At 40.4% G+C, this 27,221-nt stretch overlaps 1 protein-coding gene across 1 annotated transcript; it reads left to right on the top strand.

Annotated features, from left to right (window-relative positions):
* Window positions 1-2,152: 2,152 nt before the first annotated feature.
* On the top strand, window positions 2,153-13,695 carry LOC145776177 (uncharacterized). The gene is made up of 5 exons (XM_082587578.1): window positions 2,153-2,323; window positions 9,526-9,654; window positions 10,164-10,377; window positions 12,942-13,083; window positions 13,605-13,695. Exons 1-5 carry the CDS (start codon window positions 2,300-2,302, stop codon window positions 13,693-13,695), a joined length of 600 nt encoding a protein of 199 aa, XP_082443704.1. The 5' UTR covers window positions 2,153-2,299.
* The last annotated feature ends 13,526 nt before the right edge of the window (window positions 13,696-27,221 follow it).

Below are 27,221 nucleotides of genomic sequence, written 5' to 3' on the forward strand. Positions count from 1 at the left end.
GTTAAGCGTTTTACGAACCAATTTAGCTTGTATTTGCTTGCAGGTTTTCTTACCAATGCGGTAAAACCTAATTTTTAAATAACATTTGGACACAGTTTTGACTAGTGTAAAAATATGATTATTGGTAACGGTGCATTCAAACACATGATCCGAGAGATTAGTAAATATCTTGGAATAATATTTACTCCTTTTATCATCTGAATTGTATTTTCTTCGTTTTCTACATCCATATGCACAGCACGCCATATCTAAAGCATTGACAAACGCGAGTAATTGGTACATTGTAAAAAATGGCGGACATCTGAACGTGCTTTTTCAAAATTCGCTAAAAAGAGATGACGATGCGCATGCGCAGTCAGAAACTACAATTGTCTGTGACGTGAATCGTAAAAAACGCGCGAAAACCCAAATGGAGTTAAATGCAGGGTTGCCAGATGGCCTTTTTTTAGGCCAAATTCCAGAAAATTGGCCTTTTTAAATTGCAGTTGGCCTAAAAAAATTGATGCAAATAAGGCCAGAAAATCTGGCCTTATTTGGCCCTTTTTATGGTTGAAAGTTTTGACCGGTTTAGAAAGTATTATTTTAAGGAAATTCAATTTCAATTGTAATATAAAAGTATCACTTATCATCACTTAGAGGCTGACCTATATTCGTTTTAATTTTAATTAGTGAGTAGAGACATAGGTAGAGAGTAGAGAATGCGTTAGCGGTGGACAGGGCGGTTCTATTGAGTTGTACCTGCCGTAAACTGTAAAGTATACACTTGCCTTGTTTGTTAATGTGATGTGTTTGCATTCCATTTGTGCAATCTTGTCGTATTTTGTTTGCTGCTAAATAATCTCAAAACCGAGTATTAGTTTTAGTTATCATGACATCTTAAACGTATTGATTTCGTACTGGGTTGGTCTGTGAATAAGTTTATTATAAAAGCCTACGATAACACATTTCACTGATTGTTGAACACTCCACGTTTACATCTGATCCGGTTTGCAATACGCAAAATGCTACAGAACGACAGGGAATCTTTGCATTCGTTTATTTTTGATTTTTTAGATTCGTGGTTTTAAACTTCTATACCGTACATCACATAAGTTTTGATGTGAGTGAAGGCTATATTTTATATTGTTATTGCGAAATTGAATTTTATACATTCTTTAGTTGATACAAACAGTGTTTTATTTTAATAATTCTTCTGTAGTCATGTAGGCTATAGCCCTGAAAATAGTTTCCAATCCTGTAGTTGTAGACATCCCTGGTACATATACTCAATAAGACAAATTCATGCTTATTGCTTAGCTAGATGTTCCGAATAGCACTGTTCATGAATTGAAGTAATAACGGTTTCTAGTTTATCTGCTACTACAGTAATTTTTCATTAATCAAATTATGCAAACGAACCGGTCATTATGCTCTGACAGTGCTAAATTATTATCTGTCATATTTGATCGTAAAGTGGCATTTTCAAAAAATTATTTCAATTAAGTTGTTAGCGTTTATTTAGCCTTAGAAGTAAATAAAAATTTGGCCTTTTTTTGGCCTTATTTTATAATGGATTTGGCCTTACTATAGCTTGAGTATCTGGCAACCCTGGTTGGATGACATTTGCATTTGCAGTTTTGTCTTGTTCGCTTGCAGAACGAATGGAAGTTTATTTGTCAAGTTTTCTTCCGTATTTGAGTTCATAGCAAAGTAGTCACTTGCCTAATGTCCCTACCATGTTTAAATGCCCCAGTTGAATGACTTTTTAGTACGGATAGCTTGAAGAACATTAAAACTGACTACAGGAACAGTTTAAAGTCAGAAAGTTTAGTTGGTTTGCTACACACCCAAGGTATGAAGTCAGCTGACAAACTGGGATTAAGGGATCGAGCTAAATTGTTGCAGTTGGCAAGGGCTCATGAAGAGTTCAGCTACAGATGCTGAAGCACATGAACTAATCAACTAATTACTAGTCAAATTAGCTCTCATGAATAAGTCGATAGTCGTGCACAGTTTATGTCATTTTTAGCATGTGATAAGCATTGGGAAATCTTCACTGTATCCCTGTAGTGTTAAACATCACTGTAATTTAACATACCGTACTGCTTTTTGCTGTGAGACTTTGCCCACTAATACAACAAAGTTATGTAGAATGGTTTTTGCTAGTGTTGTTGTTTAAACCGCTTAACTCTTGCTTTTTGTTTCAGAACGTGAAACTGTTTGAATGTAATAATGATTTAGGGAACTTTGATGTAATCTAGGAATTTTTAGACGTAGCTTTGGGGACTTTCAGGTTTTCATTTATGAGAGCACTGCCCAAATGAATGATCATCATGAAACTCAGGTAAGGTTTATTGCAGTTGACTCTGATCTATTCTTCAGGGTAAACTATTTAATACTTTTTACGGCAATTACGTGACCTGTTTATTGGTATTGAAGTAACATTTTTAGAAGTAGCCTACTCGATTTTTTCAAAAAGTGGTATCTTCACTTTCAAGTGGCATAAAAATGACTATTATGTCAACGAGAATTGCTTTTATCAGGATTCGCATGTTGCTACTATCACCGCATTATGTATATACCACAAGGTTTTTGCAGATTGTTTTATGAAGTAGATTGCGCAGCATCGGATGCAACCTAATTAGTACCACCATGAACAATTCGTACCGTCAGTTCGTACCTTGAAAAGATCGAAAAAAAAATTAAAAAAAGCCGAAGTCGCTGATCACAATTTCTGCAAATATTTTAAAATTTTTCCGCAAACAAACAAAAACTCTTAGGATCATTTAAAGAAATTTTTAAATGTTTGCGGAAACTTTGATCAACCCTAATCCCGAACCCTTTTAAAATGTTTGCGGAAACTCTAATCAAGCCTAACCCTTTTAAAACGGTAGGCCTACCTCTAAATACCCATTGTCAGGCATAGTAGGCTTTTTGGGGGTTTGTGGAGCATTTTCAGGGGTTGTCAGGTATTGTGGAGTAGGCTAACTACTTTCAGGCATTGTTGGGAATTTCCAGGCATTGTCGATCATTATCAGTGGTTGACGGGTTTGTTAGGCATTATAGCATTTTCAGGGGTTGTCAGGCATTGTAGAGTAGCTACTTTCAGGCATTGTCGGTAATTTCAAGGCATTGTCTAGGATTTGTCTAATGCCTGACAATGGGTATTTAGAGGTACCCCTTTTTAAATGTTTGCGGAAACTGCGAGTGCGATCGGCGACTTCAGCAAGCTCTTAGGATCATTACCAGAAATTTTAAAATGTTTGCGGAAACTGTGGAAAAATGGAAACTGCGATCAGCAACTTCGGCTTTGTTCTATTTTTTTTTCACTCGATCTTTTCAGTTTGTTTGTTTGCGGAAACACCCTAAACCTTAACCCTTTTAAAATGTTTGCGGAAACTGCGTTCAGCGACTTCGGCAAACTCTTAGAATCATTACCGGAAACTTTAAAATGTTTGCATTACCGGAAATTTTAAAATGTTTGCGGAAAAACGGAAACTGCGATCAGCAATGTTCTATTTTTTCTCCCGATCTTTTCAGTTTGTTTGTTTGCGGATACCGATGCCTAGCTAATTGATATCTAATCCTTTTAAAATGTTTGCGGAAACTACGATCAGCGACTACAGCTTTTTTAATTTTTTCTCTTGATCTTTTCAAGGTAACTGACGGTACGAATTGTTCATTAGGGTGGAGTGAAAAATAAAAAAAATTGAATTTCAAAAAGTGGTCTTGATATATGGCCCCAAATATCAAATGAAATACTTCTATCATAATTTTGGGTTCTTGCACCCTCTAGTGGCCGTGCAATTTCACCAAACGAGCTGAAAATAGCTCATTTTGCCATATCTTGATAACTGCTGATACTAGAAAGTTAGTTTTTGGCTTAAATGTTGCAGAAGTAACATGTTTCTATCTTATTTCCAAAGAACTTTCTCTTAAAAATGTACAGAAAAAAGTTACAAGCAAATTACTGATTTTTTAAAGTAAAATCAAGCACTGATGCAGTGGGTGCGATGTCAAAAGTGTATAATGATTGATCTTATGACTGTGAAACATACCCCATCAAGTAGAACTACTTTTAAAAACTTACTCAAACAAATGAAGTCCTCTTCTGGTATAAATACGCTTGATCTTAGCAATCAAAGAATCAATAAAACAGTCTAGTTTCAAAGTGGACTTCGAGTAACCCACTATTTTTATGGCTGATTCACACTGTGACAGTTCGGCTTCAATGAGGCAGAATATAGTTTTGTTTTAGAAATTCTTAAATAAACTGAATTCATTGTGTGCATATTTAATTTGTATTTCAAATGTCATATTGGAGTCAAAACGCTTAGTGTGAATCAGTCCTTCACATTCTTACAGACATGCTGTTGTATGGTTTGTATCACACAACTCCATATTGAAAACACAAAAATTTCAAAGCTGGTTTCAGCATCACACAGTATTAGTCTGCACAAACATTAAAATCGTGTTTGGTATTGAAGAATTTCGTCAGCTTTCGGGACTTTAGTTTTTGTCTGATAGTGGTGAGGCCATCTCTACGTTTTAATCCAAATACATGAGCAGATGCTTGATATCTTTGAGGTTTAAGTTGACAACTTGGTGAAAATATTTAGCCTTGATGTTAATAACTGGAATTTGGAACAATCTGATGTTGGTATCAATGTTACTGTTTGGAGGTTTGGGTTCATTTACATACCCACCTTCAAAGTTGTCAATTGGAATGTGGTATTGTGCGTTTGATTTACGCATATCTGTGATCTTGTTTATTGCAAGTCTTCAGAGGTTGCACTGCAGTTGGTTGGATAATTCAGCTAAAAACAAAAACGGAAATAATTGTAACGAACACTTCATAGGTGTCATGAAAACAGGGTGGGCAAAACATATTTTGTTAAAATAAAGCCCACCCGGCCCACCCTATTTCGACACCTATGTACGCTGGTAGCCTGGTACGCACCGCGACTGTTTGATGGGACTGCTTTCTATGCTGTTTTAACGATCTCGGCTTATGCATTTCAACATCCATCTGTTCTATTGCAGTTCAAACAACTGTGTCGTATCTAGGAGGAAAAAGCCTATACGACACGGTTAATCGATTGATGCCTCAGGTGATGATAAACGAAGTCACAAGTTACGTCTCGCGGACCGGGAAGGGGAAAATAAATTAAGTGGAGAGAAAAAGTTTTCTTTTGATTCCATGCAAAACTTAAAGAACATGGTCGTAGGTAAGTTAGGGTGTTGCAGGCGCCCCATGAAATTTAAATCTTGGTTTCACCATGCTTACCTTTTTTGTGGTACTGTGTTTAGATCAGAAGACCACAAATATGAAGTTTCATAAATTTTCATCGACGTTTACCTCCACCGCCGAGGCCATTTTGAGGCCCACTTTTTGAAATTTTTCATGTATTTTGCCACTAGAGGGCAGTGTATAAGTTTTGCAATATTGGGGTATATTTAAAGGATGCCCTATGATGTTCTGAATTGTTTAAAAAAAAAATTGGAGAAATGGGATAAGTATATCCTAAAATATTCAAGTTTTGTCACTCATTTTTTGCACAATACTGCCCCTAGTGGTAAAAAGAAAAGTTAAAATATCTTGAAAACTACTCATCATATTGTTATGGAACTTGCATGCACCCCCCCCATTTTCATGGGTAAGGAATTTGATTTTAGCAATATTTTTGCAAAATATTACCACTAGAGGGTGGTAGTTCTAATTTTGAACTATTTTTCTGTGAAAAGGCGATATTGTTGCATTTCTTGAGCTGTGCTTCTGAAGAATACAATTTCATGGCTTATGCACAACAAAATTTATTCAATTGTAAAGAAACTGCATGCATACCTGTACTATATCAATAAATCCAAACAGGCAATGTGAGTCTTAGTTAACACAATTTCCGCAAAGGCAGTTTTGTGTTGATAAGCGACGTTTTCTAAGATTTGGTATCTTTCTTCAATTCTCCTCCACCGCTTGAATATAGTTTTGCGGATTTTTTTCTTGTTTTGCTACATGAAGAAAGTCGGATACCACTTTTACCCTTCTCTCTGCTGTGTCATTACAGACTTTGAGTGCACTTATGATACGATTAGCAGAAGCATTGCCATCATCTATTTCCCACTCTTTCGGGTGTTTGACATGAAAAGTTGTTGAAATGTGCAAAAGTTCAAATAACATTTTGTTGCTGGCATTTGCATAGGAGCACAATGACAATGAGTTATCATTAACAATGTCTGGCAGCTCTGGCTTACCGTATCCATTACCAAACCTGTTTGTAACCTGGCCATGGAAACTTGCATTTAAATGCAGCAGAGTTCTAGCCAAAGCTTTTTTTTCATCAATAGTGACTTGTTCGAATGTTCGTCCCATAGAGCTAATGGGATCAGCTCCCCAGTTACATACCATGTGTGCCTACCTAAAGCTTTTAAAGCAGCAATACTGATAGTTTTGTCTACTGCATCATAGCTTTTGATATTACTTACCAGTTGCAAATCTTCTCAGGGTGCTGATGCAGCAATTGGACAGTTGAACCACCATCCATTAAATTAATACAAAAGCACAAAGGTCAACAAATCACTCTAATTTTTGTATTTGTGACTTGAAAATGATTCCTTGCGGTGGAAAGTCTTACAGCATAACTATCTTATAGCAATAGAGCTGCTTTCCCATCCACCTTGCTCGATGGACTGTTCCACATTTCATGAAGTTGTACTGTCCACTGTTGATTCCAATCTACACCGTCATCAGGTCTAAAAGTTCTTTGTAATCACCCCTCTGATAATTTTGCATATCTCTCTCAAGCTTTATGTGCTTACACTTTTCTGCTTTGAGTTGTTACAAATTCTCCCAACTCTTTTGAGGATTTTTGGTGTGCAGTACAGCTGCAGCATGTGGGGTTGCATTGAATCCTTTGTTCCGGAATCTTTCGAATAGTTCAATGCCTGGAGATCTTGACGTTTCGACTTACAGGGCTTCCCACACATGAGAAAGTATAACTTCTCCAATATGTTTTCTGCATGCTAGGCAGAGAAGTGGTTTGTCTAGCTTTATTTGAAAAAAAATGCATGCAGCAGAGAGATGGCTTGAAAAAAGTTTTTGGGTGTTGTTGTTTTAAATTTTTCTTTTTTTTTAAGGCCATTTCTCTGCTGCATGCATTTCTCTCTGCTGTCCATCGAGCAAGGTGGATGGGAAAGCAGCTCTATTGCTATGAGATAGTAATGCTGCAAGACTTTCTACCGCAAGGAATCATTTCCAAGTCACAAATACAAAACATAGAGTGATTTGTTGACCTTTGCAGTTTTGTATTAATTTAATGGATGGTGGTTCAACTGTCCAATTGCTGCATCAGCACCCCGAGAAGATTTGCAACTGGTAAGTGACATCAAAAGCTATGCTGCAGTAGACAAAATTATCAGTCTTGCTGCTTTAAAAGCTTTAGGTAGGCACACATGGTATGTAACTGGGGAGCTGATCCCCTTAGTTCTATGAGACAAACAAGTCACTATTGATGAAAAAAAAGCTTTGGCTGGAACTCTGCTGCGTTTAAATGCAAGTTTCCATGGCCAGGTTACAAACAGGTTTGGTAATGGATACGATAAGCCAGAGCTGCCAGACATTGTTAATGGTTGGTAACTCACTGTCATTGTGCTCCTATGCAAATGCCAGCAGCAAAATGTTATTTGAACTTTTGCACATTTCAACAACTTTTCTTGTCAAACACCCAAAAAAGTGGGAAATAGATGATGGCTATGCTTCTGCTAATGGTATCATAAGTGCACTCAGAGTCTGTAATGATTCAGCAGAGAGAGGGGTAAAAGTGGTATCCGACTTTCTTCATCTAGCAAAACAAGAAAAAAATCTGCAAAACTATATTCAAGTGGTGGAGGAGAATTGAAGAAAGATACCAAATCTTAGAAAACGTTGTTCATCAACACAATGAAGATGCACAACTGCCTTTGCGGAAATTGTGTTAACTAAGACTCACATTGCCTGTTTGGATTTATTGATATAGTACATGCATGCATGCAGTTTCTTTATAATTGAATAAATTTTGTTGTGCATAAACCATGAAATTGTATTCTTCAGAAGCACAGCTCAAGAAATGCAACAATATTGCCTTTTCACAGGAAAATAGTTCAAAATTAGAACTACCGCCCTCTAGTGGTAATATTTGGCAAAAATATTGCTAAAATCAAATTCCTTACCCATGAAAATGGGGGGGTGCATGCAAGTTCCATAACAATATGATGAGTAGTTTTCAAGATATTTTAACTTTTCTTTTTACCACTAGGGGCAGTATTGTGCAAAAAATGAGTGACAAAACTTGAATATTTTAGGATATACTTATCCCATTTCTCCAATTTTTTTTTTAAACAATTCAGAACATCATAGAGCATCTTTTAAATGCACCCCCAATATTGCAAAACTTATACACTGCCCTCTAGTGGCAAAATACATGAAAAATTTCAAAAAGTGGGCCTCAAAATGGCCTCGGCGGTAGAGGTAAACGTCGATGAAAATTTATGAAACTTCATATTTGTGATCTACTGAGCTAAACACAGTACCACAAAAAAGGTAAGCAAAATCCGAGAGGGTCGGGGCGCCTGCAACACCCTAAGGTAAGTGTTTGTTTAAGTTTTGTATTCACCTCTTGTTGGTATGATATCGTCTCCAGAAAGAATACTTACTGTTCATGATTAATTTTCAATGAAATAACAACCTTGGATATATCATAAGTTTTGCAGCATCTGAAGTTTACCTTTTTCGTAATCTTTTTTGTCAATTTGCTGTTTACTATCCCTGATTAATGCCTCAGTCTAGATCTAGTTGAAAAACACCTGCTGTTTACTCGTGTGCAATAAAAAAGATGAGATTAGAAAGTTGATCTGGCCGATTTCGCAGGGAAGGGTGGCCTTCTCTGCGAAAAGGTCGGGAAGGCCGTCCTTCCTGGGTTCGGCGGCTATGCTTATGGTGATGTCCTCGCTTTTATTTTCATTACAGCTCTCCTGATGATCGTGCCACGCACGTGAAACAGACTGTAGACTCTGTAGAGCAACGTTCTTAACCTTTTCTGACCCGTTACCCCACTTTAAGCAATTAAGCATGTTGGGCATCTTAAATCTATTATTTGTCTATTAAATCCCATAACCTTGTCCATTTGCCCTGCAAGCAGTTCAAGGCGTTGATGTCAGAGAAAAAGTCGCACAAATAAGCAACCTTCGACAAGAACACGTTGTTCTGCATCTTCTCGTGAAGACTTCCAAACAGCAGCATAAAATTAATTCCATTCGTACCAATTTTATTAGTCTTTGGCAATCAATTGAATGGAATAGCCAAAGCCAAACCCAACAATGATTTAAGTTTGATTAAAAATTGGTAATAATTTGCACTGTCCTGCTCATTGCCCTCTGGAAGACCTCAAACTTCCCCAGATTGAGTAATTACCCACAGGTTAAGAGCCGCTGGCCACTGCTGTAGATGATTGTGTAAAAATAAAAATCGATGTAACATTATTTGTTTACAAAACTGCTTTACTTATAGGCTAGATGTTGTCCAGAGCAATACGAAATCATGCACTCTACAAGAAATCGACCACAAACTGGGCGACTGGTTTAAGACGTGGGAAGACCGCGATGGGGGCCGGCTTAAACGTCTTGCTACAAAAAGTACTGCGGGTATGTTCATTTGTTCTCTCCGTCACTGACAAATCGTTACTATTCTCTCAATAAGGGCAATAAAAGCATTTTTAGTTACTTAACCAGCGATCAGTTTATTGCTGGAGCAGAACTTCAAGAAATATACACACATTTTAAGACTTGACTTCGAAGATCTATCAAACGATAACAATAATAATTTGCACTGGTTAGAGAAGGCAAACCGCATTAACACGATTAACGAATGTGCATTAATGTTAGAGGTTGATAGAACATAACGGTATACCCATTCCCCACCCCATCGTATAGGCTACGAATTACAGAATTAATACATACTGAGGAATGTTAGGATGTATTAAAAAAATGCTTGTTATTGTAACATAACCGGGTGTTGCATACACATATCCATGGGATATGTAGCAATTAGAGTCTGTTCTTTCACGGTGCTGTAAACACGACCTAATTTGCACTGTACAGTATATTTTCTTTCATCCCTGCTTTCTTTACAAATGTTGCATATTGTTTTATAGGTACTTGCGTTTGAGGCCGCCACAGATCACGTTGTTACATCCAGGCGCAGTCTTCTGATGAGGCATGAAGTACCTCAGTCCACTGTGTTTTTAGACTTTTATGCATGTCTTGTCGTAGCTGTGAATTGTGCATGGGTGGTGCATTTTACCATTCGAATAAATGTATTTTTCAACAACTTTACGTTTGTTTACATCATTGACTTAAATTTGCTCAGTATAAGAAGATGGTCATCGTATTGGCATATTGGATCATCAGGACAGTGTCAACTTGAAATTGCAGGTTAAGTTTAACCAACGTTGCTCAACTACAACGATTAGTGCAAAATATGTATGGCCAACTGCGACGAAAAGTGCAAAGTGCGTTTGGCCAGCGTAGGTACCAACGATGAACTACGTTGGCAGTAGAGTTGGGATTACGTAGGCCCAAAGATTTTAAAATAAGTCGGCTCAACTGCGACGAATGGTGCAAAATACGTTGGGCCATCGTAGGGTTCCAACGATGAACTACGTTGGGTGCAGAGTTGGGATAACGTTGGTCCAAACATTTTAAAGAAGTTGTCCCAACTGCGATGAATGGTGCAAAATACGTTGGGCCATCGTAGGGTACCAACGATGAACTACGTTGGGTGCAGAGTTGGGATAACGTTGGTCCAAACATTTTAAAGAAGTTGTCCCAACTGCGATGAATGGTGCAAAACACGTTGGGCCATCGTAGGGTACCAACGATGAACTACGTTGGGTGCAGAGTTGGGATAACGTTGGCCCAAACATTTTGAAGAAGTTGTCCCAACTGCGACGAATGGTGCAAGATACGTTGGGTCAACTTCGGCCACAACGTAGTGCCAACGGAGGAGCATTATTTTACCAACTGTCACACTACGTTGGGCCGAAGTACAATGTTTGCTGGGTTAATTGCACTTTTAGTTGTTAGGTTTGGGTTTAAGTGCTCGGTTTGGGTTTAAGTGTTTGGGTTTAAGTGGTTTAAGGTTTGGGTTTAAGTGGTTTGGGTTTTGTCCAATGCCTGTAGTCTACACCTCATGTGATCTGTTTCCCACCGCATAATTTAAATTGCGCCTTATGGTCCGTAAAATACGGTTAGTTGTTATTCGTTAAGTTAATTGAATATGGCATTACATAAATTTTAACGTCTTAGGCAAGATTTAACTGAAAATTTTTATTTATCCTTGAGCTGACCAAGAACAACGTTATAATTAAAAAATCAATCCGGCAACACTTTTGCCTAATCCACCGTTCTTTTTGTAGGCACTAGGCAGTAGCATGGGCTGTATCCAAGGGGGGTGATCACCCCCCCACTTATTGGAGTGACTTGGAATGATTACAAGACGATTTTAGCCCAACTGTCTAAAAATCACCCCCCCCCCCCCCGAATTCTAAAAGTGGATGAAGCCCCTGGGCAGTAGGCCAAGGGGTTCCCAACTTGGGGGCCATGGTCCCCTAGTGGGTCATGAGCCTTTTTCAAGAGGGCCATGAAACAATTTGAAAAATAATAATTTTTTAATTTATCATCTCTAAATCCACTCAAACACTATATAACAAAAGAAATAAATTAAAATTTAATAAAAATAGTAGTAGGCTATGTAGCGGACAGCAGGTAACTTAACTTATCCGCTCATACCTAGCTGTAATACTAGTCTACAGCGACATTTCGGGCACAATAATGTGGTAGAAATGATCCGAGAACGACGTCTGTGCTTCTTTACTACATGTATGATTTTATTGTCACCACATAATTTAAAAGATTGCAATCGTCTTTCCACAACAGAACATAATTCAAATCATAAGTCTAACCCAGGAAACTGAACGTTGACTGACGGAGCCAGAAGTAATATCACTACTGTACCAAAATCATATTATAGTGAGCTGCACCAAAATTATACCATACTCTGACATACTCCCTACACCAAAAGTAAAATTCTCTCTCTGTCGAATTGTAGGCCAAAACGCGATATACATAGTCGCTGAGGAATCAAGCATCTGTAGGCTAAAACGTTGGACAAAAAACTACGCATATGTGATTGAAACTGCCGGTTGCAAGAATGCTTTTAGCTTATTAACATGCAAGTTCTTGAGGAACGCAAATCCCTAATCACGCTTCAGAATCCTGAGGCACAATTACAAAATTACTTGAATTACTGGGTAACGTTACATATATGCAAAAGAACGACAATTTCATGACGGTGACAAACCTAAGGAAAGTTGAAAAGACCTAAGGTGAAAATCCCGAAGCACAATTGTAAATTTCACGACGGTAACAAACGTGAAAAAGACCTAAGGTGAAACGCAGGGCGCTACAGACACCCCCGCAAGAAGGTAAACGGGGGGAGCCGTTTGACTTCTGATGAGGATGTGAGGCGGAAAAAACGTACCAGTACAAGACACAGTATATATTATATAACACGGTAATGTTTAAGTTAAATCGAAAACACGGTGTGCACTGAAAACAAGAACGGGTCGGATCCCCTTCGCACGGCGCGAGCGCCAACAGTCCCTCTGTCCTTGAAGAGCGGCTGGTCGGCTTTGACGGTCGGTTGAAGCTGGGTCTCGTGCAGCGGACATCCGGCCACGATGATTCCTAAGCAGCACAAAAACATGTGGGAGGTTACAATTATAGACAATGAGAAACACAATCTAAATGCTACGCAATGACAATCCAATCACTACGGTTAACACAGGTTAATACTGCGGAAACAGATAATGTCTAAGTGGGCCTACAGTGCACGAGGCTTAAGTTGTGAAAATTGACGGAGCATGTCAAAGGGCACAGAGCGTCCCCCCTCCGCGACACGGGGAAGCAAATCGCACAGCGGCCGGACGAAGCAACTACCCGAACTGCCACACCGCGCGGCGCGAGAGCAAAGCGTCGTGACAGCAGGATGGGGAAACTAACTAAACGGGGAAGGTGAAACGTACAAACGTTTTAAAAAGAAACCAAACCAGGACTGTAGTGCCAGCAGACAACAATGGGAAGCGACGAGGCTTAAAGTGCCCAGCCTCACGACAACCTGCAAATACAGGAACTGAAAGATAGATAGACTGAAAGCATGATAGCTATGCGAAGCGACTGCACGTGGAACCGGTCCAACAGGGCAGGAAGCGGTGGACAAGTGAATGCGAGCAGCTATAACAAGACAAGGCCATTAGGGCAGAAAGCGACGGGCAAGCTAGTCGCAAGCAACATGTCGGTTTATATCTATGACAGCTAGATAACGATAGCAGTGGCAGGACAAGGCCAAGAAGGCAGAAAGCGACGGGCAAGCTAGTCGCAAGCAGCATGTCGGCTTATATCTAGGAAAACCTATGATACCACCTTAACAAGCAAGTTCCTAACAACAGTGGCTACAAAGATAAACAACAAGGCGCTACGTGAACAAAACAACGGTGGTCAAACAAGGGTTATGACGAGTAAGTTACTATGTGCAGGAAGTGTGCTGCGTCGCACGCCTACATGAGGGAAGCGCAGCTCCTAAAGACAACTACAGAGCAGGGAACTGCTAAACGAGGGAGTGATTAACTGAGGAAATGTATGCAGTTCCAAGTCTTACCCAGGACTAAGAAAGGGTTGCAGTATTACGTCATGCTGAGGACGGAAAGCTAAGCGGGGAAGGTAAGCTGCATTACTAAACACCAAGTTCATGTTCGGGCCAGGATGAACACGGACTACGATCTAAGAATGCATTAAGTGTGATGCTAAATCGGACACTATGAAAATTGTAATTGAAGGATGTACAATCGACTATAGAGTCTAGAGTCTAGACCAAGTACAACAAAAGTGAGGGGGATGTAGGCCAAGGCAAATGTCACTTATTATGGGAAACCAATTAGCAGAGCAGGGGTGAAAGGGCGATTACGCGACAAGGCGCCAATAGGGCAGAATGCATGTCGACTTACATCAGACCAACGTCGGTAAAGCCCAAAGTCAGTGAACATCTATGGTAGTGGTCACAGCGGTAAACCATAATCTCTTCGTGGGAAAATTTTAACATAAAGTTCCCGAATCCGTTCGTCTGTATATAATGACCGAAGAAACACACACTTGAACTTCTTTTCAAACAGTGTATTTCTGTAAAATTAGCCCGCGGCTATCGAAATGGGGTGCAACGCGATACACCTCTAAAACTGTCACTACGATACAGATTACTTGGATAAAAGACGGAGAATTTGTCCAGCTAGCAAGCACCAAATAAACCAGTTAAATGTGCGACCGACTTCCAACAAACAACTTCGAGAATGAATCAGAAAAATTTGTGATAACTCAAAGGCACGCCAGCAGTAGCGCGACGCAACATTTCATGTTTAAACCGGTTTCAACAGGTTTGACACGAGTCTTACGGACGATGGTGCAATTTTGGCTCATGTTTTAGGAATTTCCATGACGTAATATTCAGTAGACCCGAACGGTTTCTACATGACGTTTGACCAGGCGAACAACCGTCTGGAACATAGCGACCCCTAGTTATGACAGTCTGACATGGCATAACTAAAAAAGAATTGACGACAATTGTGAGCCAATGAATAAAAACACATGATACACAAATTGTTTGAATCACTCACGTTTAAGTTAATACGCAAATACAAAGGGCATGCAAAGAATGAACAGCAATAAGAACACGACGATACATAAAATTGGTACCATAGGTATTAGGTACACGCAAAAATGATGCTATATACAATGATTGCAATAATAACCGACTGTTCCGGGCTCAGACAAGGGTCGGCCACCGCAGACAAAACCAGGCTCAAACCCTAACACTTAGGTGTTCTTTACGGGGGCGAGGCACGAAATATCCCTCAACACATAGTCTACTTTCACTTTCCCCGTACTCTCATCATAGTTGCAGACGGCAACTTTAGCTCTACGAACCACAGGCTTCCCTTTCCTAATTTGTGGAACTACCTCATGCACCCTCCCAAGATGATACTTCCCACGTTTACCAATGTCCTGGAGAGAACCTACCACTACAAGTTGACCAGGCTCCAAATTCTCGGCCATTTTTAGCCATTTTTTCTGGCCCTGAAGACCTGGCAAGTAAAAATCGATCCATTTACTCCAAAACTGCTGAGAAAGTGACAAATTGAACCGATAATCCCTTCTTAATTGGTCACGATCATGTGGTTGCCCAACAGCACAGTATGGGTCTAAGTATGGGGTTAAAAGTGAGGCAGGGGTGATGACAGTAAAATCCCTAGGGTCGTCACTCAAAGGTACCAAAGGGCGTTCGTTCACGATCCGAACGGCACTGCCTGTGTACGTAAGCAGTTCAATAAAATTGGGCTTACGAATTGAAGAGTCCAAAATGTGAAAAAATGCAATTTTAAATTGTTTAACCATTGCCTCCCAGGCGCCACCTTACGCCGGAGCATACGGAGGTATAAATTCCCAGTTTATCTCTCTCTGTCTCAGGGCGTTGTGAAATTCAGCTGATTCTATCAACTCGGGTAACTTTATTTGAAAGAAGCATTTAGTCACATCAGCCATGAGACCAAATCTACCAAGCCGAAATCTAGCCAAGACATCTACCAGAGGGTTTAACAAGTCAGGACCCGAAAACATTACATCATTAACACAACTTCCTCGAAATTCAGACTTGCCATCGTAAACAATGCGCTTTTTTAATTGTGACGTAGCAAAGTATGGTAAATACCATTCAAATCCCTTGACATTTCCTGCTTCACCAGTACGCTCAATATAGCCATTTGATTTAAGATCTTTCATGGTGTCAGTAAGGAAATCACGAAGTTCAGGTTGTTTTAAAGCTTTCTTTCTTAAAGCAGCAGCTCTATCTGACGCCAACACAAAATTGTTAGGTAGTTCAATATCTTCCTTCAACGGAACAGGTATCTCAAATCGACCATCTTTCAACTCAATATTCGGTTCAACAAGTTCTCTAGCCAACTTATCATTGCGAGACAATTCACAGGTTTCATTTTGCAACGTCAAATCCTGAATGACTGTATTCAGGTCTGCTATTTCCATATCACGAGACTCAATTTTACGCTGAAAGCCAGAGATGACATCCGACTCTGAAGACGTCTGCACTCTGCACACTTTAGCAACGCTTTCATCTAAGGGTGACTTACCACCACAAGCCAACCAACCGAGAGGAGTGAGCAAAGCATGTGGTTCACTACGATTTTCACCAACACGCTCTTCTTTTGCACACATCAAATAAGCGTTGTCGTTGCCAATCAGTACATCTACAGTACTACAATCATTCAAATGAAACATATTCACGTCATGAAAATGACGGAAACCATTTAAATCTTGTTTATGCGGTAAAGTTTTAAGTTCGTCAGCCCAAGCTGGGTTAACCACCGAAGTTATATCACAAAACAGTTCATCTGTCTCTAACGACTGGATGTTGAGTTTGACAAGGTCAGCACAAGTAGCTTTCTGACCAGCCAGGGTATCCATTTTAAACGACGCTTTATCGTACGGTTTAAGATCAAGTTCACACACCAAATCACTCGAAACAAACGTCAACTGCGAACCAGGATCATGCTGACAATACACCAACTTCGATTTGCCAGTCATTGGATTCAAAACACGAGCAGCAGTAACGCGGTTAAAGGCTGCTTTAACATTTCCAATCTTAACATTACGCACAGGAACTCTGGCACGAGCATCATCTTTCCCAACAGAATCCAGAGAATCATGTGACGTCACATAAAAATCATGCAGAAGAAAATAGTGTTTCCTATCGTTGTTAGGCCCACACTTACGACAGTTATTTGCATGAACGCAATCCCTAACCATATGCTGGCGCAAACAATTCAAGCATTTGCCAGCTTTCACAATGACATCTCTCCGATCTTTAGGTGTCAAGCGCAAAAATTCTTTACAATTAGACAAAAAATGATATTCAACTTGACCACGTGACGAACAACAAATGCATGCCGGTAGGTTTTTACGTCTGGCTTCACCACCGCGCGGTGCGCCAACAACAGTCGAGTAGCCTACTGCGAACTCCCTGACATCACATCATCGTGGGGTTTTACAGACGTCTGCCTAACCGGACATGAAGGCACTTTTCCTTTGCCAAACTTTTTAAAATGCTGCGACTCACCAGAATCGCCCATTAGCATAATGCTAAAATCAGTCGACTTACGCGTTTCCTCTCGTACAACAAAATCGAACAAACTCTGAAAAGTAGGCTCATTAGTGCCACCATACTGATCACCTAAAAAGTCAAGATAACGCTGCTTAGCGTCAAACGGGAGTCGCTTAGCCAAATCCAAAACAAAACGTCCTTCCAATTTGTCACGCTGACCATAAGCTTGCGCGTAAAGCAAACACTGCGATAATTCATCTTTAAACTCTTTCAGATCACTGGAAGAGGTCGAAGTCAATTTGCTACCATAGCGATACTTTCTAATTTCCGGTTCTGCAAAAAGACCTCCACGAACCCCAAAACGCTGGGACAAGCGAGCTAACGACATTTCTATCCTGTCTTCCTCTGACAAGCCAGGGGGTCAGAAACCAAATTAGCAATCGTTTGCGCAGCTGTTCTAACACAAGCTGCTTGTAACAAAGTCAAACAAGTCCCCTTAAAGGGCGAAGCTGCCATTAAGGCCGTAACACGATTTTTAAAGAAGATAAATGGCATATTATTACCATCGTAACCAATCAAGGCCGCCTTATCGAAAAACGTCTTACTATTTTGGTATTCAAAAAAGCAATCCTGCTGTTGAGAACTCGATTTAGCGGGAGAAGACAAGCTATAACTTATCCCTTAAGGGGCTGAGTGGGCTCAGTCACATGCACAGCCCGACCACGATCCTCACACACGTTAAAATCAGGAGACGCAATACGCCTCTCACAACCACCCAAATTACGTGTAGCTGGGCGATCAAAACCTAGCGGCGCAGAAAACTGTGAAGGGGGCAAAGCATTACTACTAATGGCGGCCCCGTGACCTGTACGCTCTGGGGGAGGAGTTCGGTTGTAATTCGCAGACCTTGGCTCGGAAGACCCTTAGCCGCGGCCCCGAGACCTCCTGAAACAGCTGGAAAACGTGTGGATTGCCCTGGTCCACTCACAGGTTGAACGGGCGTTTGGAAAAGGTTATGTAAATTAAACTGCGATTGATGTTCATTTCTGGAATGCCTAGAAGAGCCCTTCTTAGAGCTACGCCGAGAGCCCACCTCTGATCGATATTCAGCTAAAACTACCTCTTTACGTTGTTCAGCCCTCAACTGAGCGTCTTTGAGTGCGAACTCAGCAGCTCTAGCTTCGGCTCTCGCGGCGGCCTCAGCTGCTCTCGCTTTGGCCTCAGCTCTCGCGACAGCCTCAGCTCGAATGGCCTCAGCAGCTCTCGCTTCGGCCTCAGCTCTCGCGGCAGCCTCAGCTCGAATGGCCTCAGCTCTCGCGGCAGCCTCAGCAGCTCTCGCTTCGGCCTCAGCTTGTATCTGGAGCTCCTCTCGTCTTAGCTGCAGGTTAATTTGTGCCACTATCCGAGACGAAGTCATAGACATCCTAGTGCTTACATTTGAGGCGCTATCCTCAGGATGTATGTCAGCATCCAACATATCTGAGAACTCACTTTCTTTTTGTTCAAAGTTATTTTTTAACGAGTTAAATTCGGGGTCTACCCTATCACGAAGTTCTGCCAAGATTGCAGAGTTAAAGATTTTAGTCAAAAGAGCATGGAAATGCCGTAATTCCTCTTCTAAAGTAGATAACTTAGATCTAAAAATTAACAGTTCCTGCTTATCACTCAAAGAACCTAGGGCTACAGAAAGTTCCCCAATTTCAGTCAAAATATCCCGTCTAAGATGCCGGGCCTCTCGAACTGACTTAGCCTCATCGTTAATGGGTCCCTCCCCAGAATGGCCTGCCCGACCGCAAAGAACATCATCAGGCTTAAACTCAGTCGAGTCTACGGCGGTCGAGTCCTTGTCGCCACCGAGTGTAGACATATTAAATGTTGGGGCTAAATTAACAATTAAAAAAATTAAGTTACACAAACACACAAAATTATTAGGCTACAGTAGTTATAAAAAACTTAACTGCAAAGACAGTAAAAATACAAAAAAGAATTTAAATGCACGACACCGTAGCTGTACGAGTATGAAGTCCTAAAGTCCACAAAACTTGCTTGGATTCTTCCACTTGAATCTACAAGCACAGATGGATTGTCTTTAATCTTCTTTCTTGCCAATGAATGTCAAAGTTATTTTTCTTCAGTACCAAACTGAGAAGAAATGTCTTTACTTTTCTTTGCTTCTGTAAGAGTGTAGACTACCAACCAACAAATCTTCTTTTATTATTTCTTGTACTTCTAATTAGTTCTTCTGCACTAGCTGACAACAAACACGTCGTTTATTTTTATGCCTTCAAGTGCTTCTTGGCCCACCAGCTAACAAGAACTCGTCTTTTATTTTTATTTTTTGCTTTAATTTCTTCTTGACCTACCAACTGACAAAAATCGTCTTTTATTTTTTATGGTCACAGCGGTAAACCATAATCTCTTCGTGGGAAAATTTTAACATAAAGTTCCCGAATCCGTTCGTCTGTATATAATGACCGAAGAAACACACACTTGAACTTTTTCAAACAGTGTATTTCTGTAAAATTAGCCCGCGGCTATCGAAATGGGGTGCAACGCGATACACCTCTAAAACTGTCACTACGATACAGATTACTTGGATAAAAGACGGAGAATTTGTCCAGCTAGCAAGCACCAAATAAACCAGTTAAATGTGCGACCGACTTCCAACAAACAACTTCGAGAATGAATCAGAAAAATTTGTGATAACTCAAAGGCACGCCAGCAGTAGCGCGACGCAACATTTCATGTTTAAACCGGTTTCAACAGGTTTGACACGAGTCTTACGGACGATGGTGCAATTTTGGCTCATGTTTTAGGAATTTCCATGACGTAATATTCAGTAGACCCGAACGGTTTCTACATGACGTTTGACCAGGCGAACAACCGTCTGGAACAGGTAGCACAGTTTCTACAGTGACCGCAACGGTCGGGCACAGGTAAGAGTGCAATTAGACATGGTAACCTATAAATAACTATAGCACTTAACTTAAGTCCAAGGGAAGCAGTAGTTGAAATCCGATGAAATCCGATTTAGCAAACTCACGAAAACTATGATGAATACGTTTAAAGGAAAGATGGTGAACTCAGGGGCTCCGGACACTTCCTGAGAGTGGGGAGGTAATTTAAGCAGAGCGGGAACGATGTTTTGACATCGACAGGGGCTTATTGGATTATCCCTTCACATATACTTCTGGGAGGTCGCTTCCCAGACCCTCCTTCGCATTACTGAAAGCTTCAGTTTCTTATACAGCGTCTTAGGCGGCATATTTCGCGCCGAAGGCGCAAAATTTTTGCTTTTCAGCACGATTTAAGGTCGAAAAATTATTTCAACGAATCCAAAATCGCGAGCAAAAGCTCTTTAATATTTGCCACATTTTTTGAGGTTTTTAGACAAATTTGACTGGAAGAGGGGACGTAGGCCTACGCAAAAATTCCTCTCTGTATTCTTCCTTGGCTCAAGTCTTCCAAATTTTGCGCTTCAGACGCTAAATGGTTAGATTTAAAAGATCAAAAGCGTTAAGGTCCAAGCTTTCTATAACTTAATTTACAATTGCATGAATACAACACGATAACCTGTGCCATAACATCCACAGTGAAAGAAAAAGTTTCGGCATCTAGGGTCTAGGCCAACGGTGTTTAACCTGCGGCCGTATGGCCGCATGCGGCGTCGATGAATAATTATGCGGCCGTTAACACGTAGCCTAATTTCATAAGCATGTGTTGGCGACCGTGTCCTATTGTTGAAATGAAAAAAATATTTCATTAAAAAAAATAAAATGTATTTTAAATATTATAGGCTACAAGGATATTTAGAACCACTGGATACCTTCAAATTTTAGAGCTTGAAAAACATTTTCATCGTAAGTTTTTGTAGGCTAGACTGTATTGTTAAAATCGTTTAGAGACAAAACTTTTTCCTCGACCCAATTTCATTGTAACATTAGCCTACATTGCATTATGTCCTTAAAAAGAAAAAGAACACTAGCAGAGGAGAAAAGGGTATTCAGTTCCGAATGGGAGTTGATTATTTCATGATCGAGACGGCAGCGCATACTATGATGTGTCTAATATGCAGTCAAGTTGTTAAAACTGTAAAGGAGATAATGCAAAGCAGCATTTTCGTCGTCATATGTCACACAATTACGCAAAATTAGGCAAGTCGAGGAAAATCTGTGTCGAAAATGTGGAAAAGTGCACTTGATTATCCAATGTTGCGAGAATTGGCAAGAGAAACTCTTGTTCTTTTCGGAAGCCCTTAGGCTACGTGTGCGAGTCTGCCTTTTCACAAATGAAGTAGCCTACCTGAAAAACGAGTAGCCTACCGAACGCGATTGTTGGACGGAAACCTGGAGTCTCAACTAAGACTGTATCTCGAGAGGTTCTCAACTTAGCAATTTTATCTGCTCGTATGCAAAATCAAGGGAGTCACTTGTTGCAATGTCGCAGACGGAATAAATTCATTTCAAAAAGTGTTATGGCGCTATTAGGTATAAGTGTGATAAGTTTAGTAGATATTAACGAATAAATTCTTCTCTTTAATAACGCAAATTAAAAAAAAATCATTTAAAACTCACTAGCGGCCGTGCTTTGTAGAATTAATCTGAATGCGGCCGGCAATAGCAAAAAGGTTGTGCACCCCTGGTCTAGGCCTACATTCAATTCACAAAAAAAATAAAATAAAAGCTAAAATGCATTAACTTTTACAACAACCAAAAGTATAAAGACATTGAAACAGTGCAACTGCAGTGGGTTTCGTTCGTGAGTGGTAAAAGCGAAATTAAGCAGTTTGTAGCAGTGAGAAACTATGACGTCACACACAGCGCATTGCGATGCGTATATTTTTGACAGGATTCATAGTTTGGCCATAGATGACTTGGCGTTGTCTTGCGAGTCGGAGTTTCCAAGCAAAAACCTCAAAAGTTGTGCAAAAAACATAAAAATAAAACACAAAAGTAAAAAATATATTAAAAATGAAATTTTTATCTCTACATTAGTGGGGGGGTAATTTTGCATTAGTTACCCCCCCACTCCGATTGGTGGGGGGGTAATCACCCCCCCGGCCCCCCCTCTAACGGAGCCCATGGGTGAACTAACTAAAGAAAGGTTGGTTGAATGGATGCAGTTTTACGTCTTGCCCAGGACGGAGATCTAACCAGTGAATGTGCAGAGAAGCCTAGGGTGTCTACGGGCCTCACAGTCCGGTGTCTGGAGGGAGTCGTCCGGACGGGGCCGAAACACATTGTCATCACCGCTGTCAAGACGCTCCGATCGCGAGCCACGAGTGAGGCAACGACCAAAGGCGGCAACAGCAAGGGAGATTAGAAGGCTTATGGCCAACACAATAGCATAAAAATAGTATATAGACATTGTAAATTAACACTTAACTTGAGTCCAGGGGTCCAACTGAAACAGGACACAACAGTGATGATAGTTGTCGTAGTCATTGTGGAAGCGTCCTGTGAAGAGAATCGTATAATACTCCACAGGAAAGTAATCCAATATAATCCAATGTAAGTTTCACGCTAATTCAAGATCACTTCGGGGTCACCATAAATATGTAGCGGACAGCAGGTAACTTAACTTATCTGCTCATACCTAGCTGTAATACTAGTCTACAGCGACATTTCGGGCACAACAATGTGGTAGAAATGATCCGAGAACGACGTCTGTGCCTCTTTACTACATGTATGATTTTATTGTCACCACATAATTTAAAAGATTGCAATCGTCTTTCCACAACAGAACATAATTCAAATCATAAGTCCAACCCAGGAAACTGAACATTGACTGACGGAGCCAGAAGTAATATCACTACTGTACCAAAATCATATTATAGTGAGCTGCACCAAAATTATACCATACTCTGACATACTCCCTACACCAAAAGTAAAATTCTCTCTCTGTCGAATTGTAGGCCAAAACGCGATATACATAGTCGCTGAGGAATCAAGCATCTGTAGGCTAAAACGTTGGACAAAAAACTACGCATATGTGATTGAAACTGCCGGTTGCAAGAATGCTTTTAGCTTATTAACATGCAAGTTCTTGAGGAACGCAAATCCCTAATCACGCTTCAGAATCCTGAGGCACAACTACAAATTTACTTGAATTACTGGGTAACGTTACATATATGCAAAAGAACGGCAGCTGTGCTGTGGCCGGCAGCTGTGGCCGAGTGGTTAGCGCGTTGGGCTCGCAGTCGAGAGCCTGCATGTTCGACTCCAGCCATCCGCACTTGCTGTTGTTTCTCTGGGCAAGAAACTTTACGATAATTGCCTCTACCCAGTGATCGATTTCGAGTAATGGGTAGTACCAAATTTAAGTCATAAGTAGAGTAGACAACCGGAAACAGACATTGCAGTCGGCTGCAGCGTGGGTCAGGTGTACGTCGAAAGGCGTAGCCTACACCGATGCATAGCGCTCAAGTCCGCTTTCCCGCAATGCAGGGTAAAGATATGAAAAACAAACAAACAAACGACAATTTCATGACGGTGACAAACCTAAGGAAAGTTGAAAAGACCTAAGGTGAAAATCCCGAAGCACAATTGTAAATTTCACGACGGTAACAAACGTTAAAAAGACCTAAGGTGAAACGCAGGGCGCCACAGCTACATTTTGCCCAAATCTTCATGAAATGGTCTTTAAATTCCGGTTGTTTCAGAACGTTTCATTAGCTGCAGTTTTTCAGAGGGGAAGGGAATTTTACATATGGGGGGAATTGTCCTTCCTCATTTCCTTTGTTACGTCACCGTGAAAAGTTTTTTTTTTAATTTTAGCAATCGTTTCAAACATGGCAAAATAACACTTTGAATAGGGGGTTTCCCTTTCACGAATGATGACTTCCACTGCAAGAGTTCATTCTTATGTCCACAATACTGTTTTTTCGTGTCTTAAAAATAGGCTATATAAATGATTTTAGGTGAACTATTTCCCCAGATGTTACCACTTACCGTGGTGCATGTTACATGCGTATAAAAGGCAGACACCAATTTATCCCAGTATGTGATATTGCAGATTTTTTTAATTGTTACCGTAACTAGTTTCATCTGCGATTTACGGTAACTATAGGGTTGCCTACTGTAGTGTGTGTACATTTTCTTGAGAAAGCATAATACTCTGACAGGCGTCGACCAGTTGCCTTTTTAATGGAAATTTGTACAATCTTTACGATCTTTCGTAAGTAAATCATGAAAATCTTCCAGCAGCTTTGCACAACTTTTTCAGTTTTGTGTCCATCATTGGTTAGTTTATTCTTAGGTATACATATAGTCTTTTTAATAAAGTAGGCTACTGTAGTGATAACTAGTCTGATTCGGGTGCAACCTATTTCGTTCCCTGAACACTTCGTCCCCTGAAAAGATTGAGAAAAAAATACAACAGAGCCGAAGTCACTGATCGGAGTTGCCGCAAACATCTCAAAATGTCTCTCTCGAGGACGAAGTGTTCAGGGGACAAAATGGGTTGCATCCGTCTGACTCTACACGTTAAAACAAGATACAAGCATCACTACTTTGGTGATCCAATGTTTTGTGGCAGGTGTTCAGTTTGATTGAGCTTGTGTAGTATTGTAACCCTGTTGAGTTGAAATAGCTTGGTCTGGTTGTTGTTGACTTAACTTCTGTTGTAGTTGTAATAGCCTACAGAAACACATGATGACTGTTGATAAAAGAAAGAAGAATTTTTTTAGGACAATGATGTATAGCAAATAAAAGTTGAATCAAGATATGTGGCTTGAATGTAGTCTTGAAAGTTTTTAAATTATTTTATTGAAAATTATATATAATTGACTGAACACATGTTGTTGTTATTCATCTGAAATATGTATGGTGTTAACTGATTTCAATTGTCCATTTATTTTATTCAGTAGAATCTGCACAACAAAAAATGGAAATGCAATTTTTAATGGAATATTTTCACTGCACAAATAATGGCGTAATGCATTTTATTTATAGAACTGTCTTGCTAAGCACAGTTCTTGTTTTTTTTTACTGTATCGTTCTTACAAAGGAAAGTAATTAGAAGCGGTCCCACGAATTACCCATAAGTACCCATAAGCACCATAAGTACCCATAAGCACCATAAGTCGCGTCGAATTACCCATAAGTACCCATAACTCGCGTCAAATTACCCATAAGCCCCATAAGTCGCGTCGAATTACCCATAAGCCCCATAAGTCGCGTCGAATTACCCATAAGCACCATAAGTCGCGTCGAATTACCCATAAGCCCCATAAGTCGCGTCGAATTACCCATAGGCACCATAAGTAGCATTGAATTACCTAGAAGTAACGTCGAATTACCCATAAGCCTGTAGAGTGTAGTCTATAGCCGTCTAGAAGCCTAGTAGTCGGCTGCATAGCCGAGTGGTGAGGAGCACTGGCTGGGCGTTCCAAAATATAGTTCGACACCGCTCAAGAGCAGGACACTTGAAGGCATGCCTAAAGGTGGACACGAAGAATTGGCTTCGTTGCCTTCCCGTCCGCTTATGTGTAATCTGCAGTTTGCTGCAGCAGATGGAGTGTTTTGTCCGATAAAACACCTTAACATTGGACAATTTTCCCTATGAACCAGGTGACTGCAGCATAGCAATCGTTCTCGCACTCAGCCAGAGACTTAATTCTTGCTTTAAACTTGATAATTAAAGAAAAAAAATGAATAATGGCAAGGGTGGGAATCAAACCCATGTCACCAAATTCAATAGCCCTTTGGCTAAACCATTCTGCCACGCAAGCGCTCGTGAAATCTTAGCTTAATTTGGTTTATATGGGTAATGTTTCGAGAACGCTCACAATATTATCAGTTTGGTTTGTTTTTATTTCTGACCATCACAACAACAAAAACAATATACGACAAACTTAGCACAGATCTATAAAAGGTAGAAGCGACAAAACGCGGACGTTATAACGTGCATGATACCAAAGCAGGACAATCAGTTTAACATGACACGGTCGCAAGTCGCAACAGCAACCTGCAGATTACATATACGCTGACATGAGGCGTAAGTAATTCCACGTTGCTTATGGGTAATTCGACGCGACTTATGGGGCATTTGGGTAATTCGACGCGACTTATGGAGCTTATGGGTAATTCGACGCGACTTATGGGGCTTATGGGTAATTCGACTCGCGTCGAATTACCCATAAGCAACGTGGAATTACTTACGCCTTCGTGTCAGCGTATATGTAATCTGCAAGTCGCTGTTGCGACTTGCGATCGTGTCACTTAAACTGATTGTCCTGCTTTGGTATCATGCACGTTATAACGTCCGCGTTTTGTCGCTTCTACATTTTATAGACCTCTGCTAAGTTTGTCGTATATTGTTTTTTCGTTGTGATGGTCAGAAATAAAAACAAACCAAACTGATAATATTGTGAGCGTTCTCGAAACATTACCCATATAAACCAAATTAAGCGAAGATTTCACGAGCGCTTGCGTGGCAGAGTGGTTTAGCCAAAGGGCTACGGTATTGAATTTGGTGACATGGGTTTGATTCCCACCCTTGCCATTATTCATTTTTTTTCTTTAATTATCAAGTTCAAAGCAAGAATTAAGTCTCTAGCTGAGTGCGAGAACGATTGCTATGCTGCAGTCACCTGGTTCATAGGGAAAATTGTCCAATGTTAAAGTGTTTTATCGGACAAAACACTCCATCTGCTGCAGCAAACTGCAGATTACACATAAGCGGACGGGAAGGCAATGAAGCCAATCTTCGTGTCCACCTTTAGGCATGCCTTCAAGTGTCCTGCTCTTGGGCGGTGTCGAACTATATTTTGGAACGCCCAGCCAGTGCTCCTCACCACTCGGCTATGCAGCCGACTACTAGGCTTCTAGACGGCTATAGACTACACTCTACAGGCTTATGGGTAATTCGACGTTACTTCTAGGTAATTCAATGCTACTTATGGTGCCTATGGGTAATTCGACGCGACTTATGGGGCTTATGGGTAATTCGACGCGACTTATGGGGCTTATGGGTAATTCGACGCGAC

This window comes from Aplidium turbinatum, chromosome 8, assembly GCF_918807975.1.
Source record: "Aplidium turbinatum chromosome 8, kaAplTurb1.1, whole genome shotgun sequence".
Classification (NCBI taxonomy): domain Eukaryota; kingdom Metazoa; phylum Chordata; class Ascidiacea; order Aplousobranchia; family Polyclinidae; genus Aplidium; species Aplidium turbinatum.